At 36.2% G+C, this 12,436-nt stretch overlaps 1 protein-coding gene across 2 annotated transcripts in view; it reads right to left on the bottom strand.

The window, feature by feature from the left end:
• The window catches only part of DPP10 (dipeptidyl peptidase like 10), a 279,753-nt gene that overhangs the window by 53,611 nt on the left and 213,706 nt on the right, over window positions 1–12,436 (bottom strand). For both annotated transcript variants that reach the window (XM_072341152.1, XM_072341151.1), the window contains exon 5: window positions 8,671–8,745. In XM_072341152.1, the coding sequence (XP_072197253.1) occupies window positions 8,671–8,745 (75 nt within the window). The remainder of the gene's footprint in view (window positions 1–8,670; window positions 8,746–12,436) is intronic.

Here is a 12,436-nt window from a genome sequence, read left to right as displayed (position 1 = left end):
ATTTAAAAACATATTATGGTTGAACATTCTTCTATATTGAGATCACAGGCTGTCATAGTTAACTCGAAAAAGAACTAAAAGTAGTACCATTTTTTAGTCTCCAATTCTAGCAAAAAATTCTCTGTATTTTTAACTAGCACTTATTATTTACTGGTTGACAAGGTAAGGATTTTTAAATTAAGATTTCATTTAAGATTCCAGTGCCCTGGAAATGAAAGCACCAACTGCCCTGTGAACAAACTTCTGATGCAAAGCATTTAACAGAAATTTTCCCTACAACCACCTACATTCTTCTAGTACAGATGACTATTCATTTTTCAATTGCTATAATAATTCATTGTTCCATGACATATTTCTACAACACGTGAAAAATACAGGCTTTCAAATATCCTGACTGTGTATATGGCAACATTTGTGGCTTCTGTTCTCACTAGGACTTCCATGCAGCAACAGACCATGGATGGTGCCCATCTGGCTGGAACTCTGGAGTCCAACAGGTCTATAAACTGATGATCACACTGGAAGAATGACTGTAAAAATTGATGCTTTCATTTTAAAAGTCTTTCGCTCATACAGTCACCTATAACCTTCAAGCAGGCTCAAAAATACTTTCAAAACAGACTGGAGTATTGCAGGCATAGTCAAACATCAGAAAGTTTGCTAGCTCTTCCAATTTGTCTTTCTTCAATTTCTCACTGGTCTATCAAGGTTTTTCTCAAGAATATGTAGCCTCAGAATTATCACCATTAACTGAATAAAGACAATAGTTTGAAAGCTTTATTTAGCTCTTGAATGTTATACGTTAAAAGCGTATCACCACTGAATCAAGTCAGTGAAGATAATGAAATCAGGAGCCAGCTCTTAATCACATTATTTCTTTAGAACTTAGAAGCTAAGAAGTCAAGCACTGAATCTCAGATTTCAAGGGCATTATCACAGTGTGTTACTTCATAAGAAAATCAGAATAATCACTGCTCAAGTCAAGGATACTTAGGCCATTCTTTAGCCTGAAAATATCCACAGCAGATTATGCAGGCACTGATATAAAAAAGAAAAATGAGATGGAAGAGAGATTTTTTTGATGCCAAAAAGGTAAACCTGCCCAGTGGACTTTTAGAAGAAATACAGACAACTAACTCAATGAAACAGAGAATTCATGCATGTCTCTTTATATAACCTTCAAGCTCCTTTCGGAGTACCACCTTCAAGCTCCTTCCCCAGTACGCTTGCTTCAATTAATATCTTAGAAACAAGCTACAAACTTTGAAAGATAAATACACAAATTACGTGGTAAATTATGTAATGCTGTGTAATAATTTTCCCCATTCTCACATTCTATGATCAGTTTATCCTCTTCAAAGTTATTCACTAAAGCAAGAGTTCAGCAATGTGGAACACTTCAAGCTCTAATAATGCATTCAACAAACCTGCAGTTACCATGCAGAGGAACAGACACAATATCTAAGTAGGCTGTAAGTTTCCATGAGTTATTTCAGATGACAAATTTAAAAAGCTTTCCTGCAGCATTGTGAAGAGTTTGATGATAGTAACTGGTGAAGGAAATAAAAGCTCTGCAAGCTTGAAATATACCAAGTGCAAGCTGTATTCATACATAAACAGCCGAAATACATTGCATTTATCCTTCTATACAGACATCTTTCCTTTCTTACCCTCCACTTATTTGTGCACATACGTACATACAGTGCCTTCAACTTCACAGCTAGAAGCTCATGTGATAAAGCTCCCTGGTATGACATCTGAAATGTTGACGGCTATGTGAAGGACCAAACATTCACTTATTTTCCAACAGTAAAAACTTATTTAGCAGAAATAATTGTTTTTTCAGCAAGAAGTACACCACAAGTTGCATCTCGAAATGAGTTTTTTCCCCCCAGCAAATCTGCCTACTCCACACAGAATTCTGCCTCAAAAGACATTTTGAAGTTTTAGCTCAGAACAAGAAAAAACAGAAACAAAATTCCATTCAAATTGGAAGCTAATTAGATGCAATTCCAGTTCAGCATTTGAAATAATTAAAAGTTGCTCCAGTATTTCTATTTCAGTGGCTGAAGTCAGTGGGTACCTGGGACAGAGGGAGACTTTCCCTGAAGTAAAGCCACTGTGTTCACCAAGAGCTTAGAGGGAGCACTTTGAAGGCAGAGGGATAGTTCTTCTAAGCCCCGTTACACTCAGTCTCTGTTAATTCTTTTTTAGGTATTTATTTAAGAAAGCCTACAAATGGTATGTTCCATTAGATGTACAGAAAAGTCAGAGAACCAACACTATCCGTAAAGTACCATGAGATGCAGTAAGAGAAAAATACATACTATCATACTGATGTTAAGCAATGGTAAATTTATGAAAACTTTTTTTTACCCAATTATTCACTGCCCTATTTAAAAATTTAAAAAAAAAAAAAAAAATAGGAAGGGGGCAAAGGGGGCAGAGGGGATCTTCAGGTGTTGCTTAACAAATCTTCAGGCTCCCAAATCAAAATGATACGTCTAAAACAGATAAAAAGACTAGCGGATCCAGGAAATATCACACTTACTTCAAATCAATACAGCTATCATATTGTATAGTTTTCCTAAAAGAAATTATTGGAAGGAATGGAAGGGAACAGAAGGGAAGAGGAAGAGCAACAGCCTTCAAACAGCAGCAGACATAGATGTGACCTGCAAATTAGGGATGTCTACAGCTCCCCTGGGCAACACTGCTGATAACAGATAAGTTCCTGGGTACTACTTTCATTACCTCTTGTCTGCAAAGCCCAGAAGCCATACTCTATCTACTACATACTGACTATTCTCAGTTTCCACTGGATTTACAAGCATAACCACCCAGAATATTTCAAAATTACTTCTGTCTGACCAGCAACAAAATCACAGCAGTCGGAAGGAGATTCTTAACTTTCCCTTCTTAAAATACTACCATATCAATATATCTCTAGATGGCCAATGTAGAAGAAACAATTTCATGTGCAAAAGCCAAAGTGCAAGTGCATAAATTTGGAAAAGGCAAATAATTAACTGTGTTGTCACTGTTACATGCCTTCCAGCACTTGTTAGAAATTGCCACAGAGTATATTTCAATGCACAGTCCCAGGTTATAAAAGCATGATGTTCACAGATGAGAATTTAAGAGATCGCTCATAAAAATGGAAAAACAGTTTCAGTTGACAAAAACGTTCTTTGTATGGAGAGCATTTGTCAAGTATGTCCTTGCAAAACCATTACCCTGAATAGTGAAGAGGAAAAATCCATACCAATAATATTCACCATTTTTGAGGGGGGGGGGGGGGGGGGGGAAGAAAAAAAAAAGAAAAAGAAAAAAGAAATAAGTGGGAAAGTATAAAATGTTTTAATACATTTCTGACCATAGTGGCTCTCTGAGGAGAGATGATGGGTATGACTGCACAGCACATGTGTATCATACCAGTGTTCCTCCACTTCTGGAAGGGAAGGGGAGGCAATCCATCAACCCCAAACCTGTCCTGCCATGTAACAGTTGAGCTAGGAAGTAGATGATATTCCAAAGAAACTACACTTTCATCTCTGTACCATAAATTCACAAAATCAAACAAATACTGTAGCTGTGTATGATGACTGGCTGAAATGTCCCATTCACTTGGGCCATACAGTAAAGTGAACCATCCCACAGACTTAAAGCTATCTTAGACACTTAGTAAAGCCAAGCTATGCCCTCAGAGAACAGTCAGGAAAGTGCAACACAGCTTGGGCAAACAGTGCCATACATTTGGCACAACAGTGACAGGTGAAAGGCCTGAGGGAAGCCTATTTAATGATAGCAGACAAGTGCAGACAGCAAGCAATGCAGAAATCACCTTTTACAGTAACGATGCCCCTGCCTCTTCTTTAAGATGAATCCTATATGCTAGGAGACTATACGTTATTTCAGAACAACTGTGTGTGGGTTGGAGACACTAGTCACAACAGAAAATAACATTTCAAGGCTTTCTTCTTCTTTTTTTGAAGCTTACTTAACATTTGACAAACAAAGCAATTGCCATAGCAACGTGTGTATTCTGTTGAAGAAGTATCTGCTTAAGTACCACAGACATATGGGTCTAATTAGCGCATGCCAGTTTACATTACTCTAAAAAAAAAAAAAAAATCTATGCATTTTATTGCATACTCTTTTTAAATCTCATTTTGGTGTTCACCAAACACTTTTTAGCACTACTGGATGTTATAAACTCCTTCATCTGCAGCATGTATTTCTGCAGAGCTGGGAAAATGAAAAAACTATTTTCTTGTGCTAGCATGAAGTGACCACATGGTTACATGCTGGAAAGCTGCCACCGTTTCCCATTTCAGTTACATACTCTAAGAGCTGTGCCCAGTTTCTTAACTTCATGCATCAGTCCTCTAAACAAAGCGTCTCCAACACCCTGAGCATCAAATAAGCAGAAAGAAATCTGAAATTGGCAGGTATCAGAACTGTACAAATGCAATAGCACTAATGGTTCCTGTTCCCACTTATATGCAACTTAACTCTGATTTTTGACTCCTCTGATTCTCAGCTTGATGGACTTACTGCTCACTTTGCACAAGATGACTACACAAAAATAGACAATCTGAAGAAAACCTCACCTGCTTGCTCTCAAAAATGGAAATGCATTTTATGATACTTGAAAATGTTAATTTTCCGAATAGGAGAACTGGTAAAATGGTGAAAAACACTAAACACCAAAAACAGCAACCAAAGCAACCTTGGGTTATGTGAAGGTTCCCACCTACTCCACAGATGACCTACTCAAATCTGCTGAACACTAATTAAATTTCAGAGGCTGATTTCATTCTCTGATATTACAGATCAGGCTTAATATTTAATCTTCTAGGTTATTTGCTTTTTTAGTTATAGAAAATGACCTATGAAAGACATAAATAGTGAGTTTATGTGAAGAAATATGCATTTCTGGAAAAAAAAAAATGATAGCAGGAATTTTATGACATATTTACTTCATATACAGCAGTACATGAAATACTGTCTAGATCACTACTGATATAAGAAGTCTTTTGAAGGGAGAAATCTTGTGAGTAAATATGTTTTCTGCGTTGGAAGACAGCCCTCATTTAATCTTTTTTCTGTATGTTACCAAACTTCAGCTCGTACTCCAGATAATGCTCTTCAAAGTCTTGTTGAAAACATTTGCATGTGTTCTAAGTATTTAACACCAAACAGTGCCAAGACTAAAATAGTGAAATAATATAGGACAATTTCTTTATCTTTTAATTGTCAAAGGAAAAAAAAAAAATCTAGTAATTAATTTCACTGAGAAGATTATCAATAACTGAACATTTAGTTTTCACTTAATAAGTAGAAAGACAATCTCCTACAGCTGATCAGATAATTGTAATTTAAGACTGCAGTAAATTTTTTCCTGTTATGGATTCTTCTATACAGATAAACTCCTGAAGAGCCCTTCAGTGCACTTGATGCATTGCCTGTATCAGAAACACTCTAAGCCCCATCTCAGGAAAAGCATTTTCTGTTTTAGAGAGTCTGTAAATCCTTATACTTCTAGACTAGAGATGAACCTTGATATTTTATTAAGTGTGTTTCTGAACCAAAAGCTGAAACTAAACCACAAACCATACAGTATACACTGAAAGAGGAAAAGAAGCATTAGTAATAGGAAAGAGAATAAGGAAGAAATCCTGAAAAAATCCTGAAAGTTGATATTCAATAGGGATTTGAAGGCTGAAAGAGGGAAATAGTATTTTGTAGGGGAAAACAAAAGAAATCAACAGTAAGTCACAAGGAAAGAAATTATTAAACCAAGTGAGGATAACAAAAGGACTTACAAAGAGAAAGAGACACTGATCCCCATTTACTTATTCATTTGCTCTTTCAGGACATACTACATTCTAGCAAGAACATGGTAAGAAGATGCCTATGGTGGCCATGATAAAAAAAGCCAAAAACATATCTAGAATCTAGAATAAAATTCATTTTAGTTTCTCCAGAGTAAATCTTCAGCTGAGGGACGCACAAAATTTCCACTGGCAAAAAGAAATTCTCTGCATCTGAGTGCTCACTGTGTTACCAAATTGTACATTCACTGCCCCATCCTTTACCATTAACACAAGAACGGAATGTTTGATTTCCATTTTCTAATCAAAAGTACAAGTCAGTTTTTGGCAGTTGTGAATAATACCACAAGCAGAGTGAGAAAAGGTTTAAAGGTCATTTTGACACACACTTTATTAAAAGCAACAGAGAAATAACCTTTCCTCTGGAAATCTCAACTGGCTTAGATGTTCGAACTCTCAGAGTATCGCATTCTCTGCTCATACCTTCATAATCTTCAAAGAAAAATCAAAATCAAAAAGATATGCCACTACAGAACTCTGCATACAATACACACAAAGGTTTTCCCTGCTGCTGCATTTACATGGTCCCAGAAGAATCAGGTTGGTAGGACATTCAGCAAGAACACGTGTATTAATTTCTCAAATTTGTTCCTACTTACTGATCTGCTGCCTTGCAAAAATGAGACTTTTTCAGTCATGCCGATCAAATCACAGTGAATGACCAAGTCGGAACTACACACAGTCAATCCATGCAAGTTTTGGCAGAGTCAAATACTTGGAGAATTGAAAACATTTCAGAAGCATGGAGTACTACAGCAAAGAGCACAAAGAAAGGACCTCTAAAATTGCAAAAGTCTTCTGGTAAAAAAAAATAGGAATTTGCCAGACAGTTTTGCTGCAGTGCATATGCCAGAAAAGCTGGCTTACATCTTGTGATCTGCTATGATAAAAATGGAAGGATCTTGATGTCCAGAAATCAATTTACAACACTTTGAATTCCACAGCAAAGGAATTCCAAGTTTACAGAGCTACACTAAAATAGCTGCTATGACAAGTAAAACAGTTTTGTCTTTTGGCTAAGAATAGTTTAAATGATTCACTCAATTACTAGTTTTGTATTCAAAGATGCCTTATTTTCAAATGGATTTCTGTGTTGTTATGCATAGAGGACATTCTTAACTGTGCTGAAACAACTGCACATTTAATTACAGTTTGCCAATCCAAGAATACAATAGATTAAAGAATATGCTGACAATAGTAAAATAAATATTCAACTATTAAATTTAACTCAATGTTTATTTTTAATCAAAACATCAAAATATACTCACTTCTAATAACTCCATGACAAAAAGTCTTGAAGGAACATTTGCCTCTATTTTTTTTAATCTGTTCTGCTGAAGCATGTTAGCTTATTCATAAAACTCCTGATTAATAAATTTGTTCCAGTTGTATCACTGTACATTACAAAAAGCACAGATTGATGTATATAAACAACCATCCTCATTAAAAAAAAAAGCCTCAATATGCAGTAAGAGCAGATAAGCCATCAGGTATCTTACGGTGCAATTAATAATCTAAACTATAACAAAGGTGAAAAAATAAGTGACAAAAAGAAGCAGAGAGGTCCAGAGACCTATTAAAACTTCCAGAGATGTCACCTACATGCCTACAAGTTATTTGCAGTTCCCTGTACCGGGTATTAAACCATTAACACATAAAATCCACTGTGTTTTAATATACAACTAGAAGCAAATCCTCATTTTTTTTTAAGAAGATATATTCAAATGTATTGTCCTACATTTGAATGCATTCTCCTGAGGAGTCAGCCCCAATTCTCCCGCTACTTATTTAATGATCACCAATTTATTTACAAAGCTTATTTTTTTTAATTTATAGGCAACTGATTTAACAAATGATGGTGAACAACTGGATAAAGAAAGATGAGAGGATTTCCTCACTTCCAGAACAAGCAAATCAGGCTTCGACTGAGGAAAAACACAAGCTCAAGAAAAATTAATACTATCTTAAGTCCTTCATGATACAATAAATATTAGTGACAAGGAAATACAGAAGCTTCCCAAGGCCTTGTACACCTTGTCCCACAAGGATTTTGAGAAAACATGGAAGTGCCTCACCAGCCTAACAAATTTCTCAAGAACTAGAAAATTTTGAGAAAAAATGCTTTTACCACATATTCACAACAATAACTTTACTGAGTTTTGAAAGAATTCTTTCACACTTGGGTGATTTTCCCACCTACCTTATGGAAAAGAGTCTTTTCAGAATGTGAGAAAATTCAATGGCGTTAACAAGAACAGAGGATTGAGCTGACAACACCACACTATTAACAAGTCTTAGCAATGTCACCACCACTTCTAGAGCACATAAACATTGTTCTGGCTTGAAAGCCATGATATCAGTAACAAGACTCCAGAGCCAACCACAGTCACTACTTTTTGCATGTCAGTGGACCACTTTTACTAAGGGACAGCTTCAACACTGACACTATTGCATTTAAATCTAGTGAGGAGCGATGGGTATTTCCATAACTTGCCATTTTTCCACATTGGCTATATTGCTAAGAAAACCCTAAACAAAGCCATCCAAAACAAGAATTCCAGCAGGTCAAATGAGGAAATTAAGTTAGTATGAGGAATTACAAGAACTCTTTCATGTAGTAAGGAATAATGAAGAAGGGAAGCAACAAGGAGAAAGAATTTTTCATGTATGAATCAAACAGGAACCCTCCACCATAAAACCAGTGAACCAAGCAACACCTGTTTCCTGCTAATCTGTCAATACATACTATGAGAAAAGTGAATTGTTGGCTTACCTGTTTTACATCATACGCAAGAAGAACATATCTTAAGTCTGGTGAAACTGAGTATCTCGATGCTTTGAAAGTTACCTAGAAACAAAGTAACAATAAAAGTGAGTACACAAAAGGAAAGATAATTTTTTTCCAAATTACAGTTAATTTAATAATGCTCCATTCATAAGAATTCTGATTATGAAAACCTGCTTAATTTACACAAAAGATGGACTGTAATAATTCTCAGTCTAATTTGCAGGTCCCAGTAGAATGGTGACAGATGAATCTGGCTTCAAGACCAACTACAAATTCAGAAGCTGATGAGTTTTTTTGTCATGATTGCAGGCAGTAAGCATAAACATCTAGAACCAATTCATTTTCAAAGGAAGAGGGAAGATGCTTTGGTTGGTGTGTTCATCAGGAATAATAACATAGAAGACCTGTTACTTGGTTAAGCTTTAAAGATAATGCACAACTACTACTACAACAAAAAAAGAATAGGTGTACACTGCGCCCATACTATGTTTCTTTCAACACTACATCCAATCAAAAGGAAAAAATGAATTTTGGAGAAAAAAAAACTGCACTCAATAGCACAACAGTCTCCAAAGTTTGATGATAAATCAGCTGTCCTGAGGCAAGAAGACAAAAGGGTCTGTGGGGAATTTTTTAATCTATAAAGGTTAAAATGAATCCCAGAATAGATTTCCACTGTGTATAAACAGCCTTTGATGAGATAACCACCGGAAACTAAACGTATGGACAAGATGCCTTTTGTTTGGCACATCACTGAAAACATTTTAGATGTGAAAATCCCCTGATTTGGTTTGGTTTATTAATTATGGCCCCCTACTACCTCATTCATAAGCAGCATGCAACTCAAGCAGTTTTCCAAATTCCTTCTCAGGGAATATGGCACTTAACATTTCCAGCATTTTATAAGAATCTTCAGTTATTTATGCCACCACAAAAGTAATACAATGAATGCTAACACCTGGTTAGCTCAGCTGCAAAGCATTAGCAATCTAAAACACCACTACCAGGAGCTACTCTTACACTCTGTATCCAAGTGGAGTCCTGTGGATTTGGGATTTAAACTAACCCGAATCCTACTGAAAATGACCACGTTCATCCAGCTTGTGATCACCTGCAAAGTTTTGTTTGCTTCCAGCAATACCTTGTACACATGGTGTAAGTGCAATGCCAGTGAGCTATAATCTCTTTATTGCAGGGAATGGCTTTGGCAGAACAGTTTCCAGTGTAATGGAATTCTTGTGAGAAAGACCATAAAGCCATTTTGTACTTTTTAATGTTCCACTTAAGAACCAAGAAATGTTTTTCTTATGAGACCATAAGAAAACAAGTTTGCACGGCCAGAGCTGATAGCAGTACTGATTTATTGAAATTACCCTAAAAATATTATTAACCTATTTTTAAAGCTGGATTTACAATCAAGCCTCCCAGGAATCAAATGTTTAATGCAAACAGAATTTCAGAGGGGTTTAAATTACAACTACATTTTTGTTGTTATATTCAGACAATCTTAGCAATAAATTCAGAAATAGCACTTCTGTGCAAAGAATAAACCCTTATAGTTCAAAAACTGGAAAAAAAAAACCCACATTGTAACCAGACTCATTCTTCCTGTCCACCATGGAAAATAAACTCAGTATCTGTAGACTAAAAAAAAAAAGAGACAGATTCCTGTTTTTCCCTTTGTATGTGTCTAAGGTGTTTCATCAACTGAAACACACCTGACTGTGACTGGAGTGATGAGATCACCGGGTGATGGACTTGAAAGAAAGCTGCAGTTCTCTATGGGAAACCAGATGCATGCTGCTGAAACCCTGGGGAGTTTGTGTATGGGGATGTTTGCTACAGGGAATAGATTTGTTTATTTATTAAAAAGAAGTTTGTCAAGAGCTTGACCTCAATGATTTGTTCTCTTCTCAGGAGAACAGTGGTTTTGAATTTTGAAGAAAAAAGAAAGTACTGAAAGAAAAAGAAAACCCTTAGGCATGTTGTTATCTAGAGAATGCTTTTCCACTGCCATGACTGCATATCAGCAACTTTTCAAGCTCCTTGCTTTGTCAGGAGTTGTTGAGCCTTCTTCAGAACAACAGATCTAAATGCTGTCCCTTATGATTCTGCCTCTGTGTTTATCTTTCTTTGCCTGATTTGTAAGAACTGATTTGTAAGACCTGTAGCTTCAGACAAATAAGCTTTGAAACAGGGAGATATGCAGCTAATTAGGCCTGGTCTCTGGCTGCAGAATCAGGGCTCATTTCCCTCTGCATCACTGCACAGCATCAGCTGGATAGGAGACTGATGTTAAGTGAGCTCTGCATGCACTGTGTCCTACATATACACCCATGTCCCCTTTCAAACCTGGACAGATGAAAGGCAGAAGGGAAGGGAAGGTCATTTTGTTTATCTCCAACACATTTTTTCTATCTCACCACCTCAAGACCTAAAATCCCTACAAAAGCTATCAGCTTTATTCTACTACAAAATACTTCAAACAGATAAACTGTTATCCCTAAATTAGTTACATTTCACCTGTACAGTCTTTGCTTCTTAAACTTGTCATCCATTTTCCATACATTGCTGAATACAACATCATATTTTCAGCTAAAAAACAACCCCATGTCTGATCTTGCATTTTTCACTCAAAGAAACCCACCCTCTGACCACACCATTAGATCTATCTATATTTAACACTGCCTTTCCAAGATCTTTTGAAAGAAATACATATGATAAAGGCTTTAATTCTTTTCCTGACAGTTAATGTGCAATGTGAGGATCCCATGGACAAGCAAATGACTGCAGCTCTTCACTACCACAGATTAAAAAGGAAAGCAAAATTCAGATAAACAATACATTTTCAGGTTTGATTTCCAAAGTCTGTTTTTGACATAGATGACTTTTAATTTTGCATTTCATGTGTGTTTTGCTATGACCAGACATGCCTGTTACAGCTGTGAACCTTTAAGCTGGGTTCAGGTTTTTACCATCAGAAAGGATCTCTACATGTCAGCACTTTTTTATTTCCTACTTCACCAACAGAAAATTGTTGTTCTTATTGTTGAGGATGGATTCTGGATGGTTTTTTTCTTACTGTTCTAGAGGATTTAAACTGCTGTAACATTTAAATCATAGCATTATTAGCAAACTTTCAAGCACATGCCACAGAGCAGACAAAGTTACCTGTCAGACAGTCCAGCCCACACACATAAGAAAAGTTCTTTATTACCTGTCAAACACTTTATAGTGCTCCTCTTACATACTTCAATTGGATAATTTTAAGTGAAATAATACATCGGAGTTCAAATTGACTAGAGGAAGTTGTAGCTTTTGCAGAGTTCACTTCTTTATTGCTGGTATTCCCTTCAGATTCTTTCTGTCCCTGTGCTTTAGGTTCTTATACTTCTATTCTTCCCAGAAACGTCCATGTTCCCCACTCCCTCTCCAAATTCTGCTTAATACTTCCCTTTGCACATATATAGGCTTTAAAATTTTTGTCATTCCTCCAGGATAAAATATTTCAGGACTTGCAGAATGTCACTTTAAAGCTGGTGAAAATACTACTTCCTCAGAAATTATACATCTCTCTCTATCTTCTACCTTGCTCTGTGTCAAACTTTTGACTTGACGGTATAACTGAGCCACAGTCTATTGCTACTCCAGCAGAAAATAATACCTCCTTGGTAAAAATCGTGTTTTTTTACTTCCCTTAAACCTCATTTTTGGAACAGTTGGCCACTAAGTTCTATATTAAGTAATGATC

This window comes from Excalfactoria chinensis, chromosome 7 (genome assembly GCF_039878825.1).
Source record: "Excalfactoria chinensis isolate bCotChi1 chromosome 7, bCotChi1.hap2, whole genome shotgun sequence".
NCBI lineage: Eukaryota > Metazoa > Chordata > Aves > Galliformes > Phasianidae > Excalfactoria > Excalfactoria chinensis.
The sequence above is the reverse complement of the archived record's forward strand: the minus strand, read 5'-3'. Positions and strand labels throughout refer to the sequence as shown.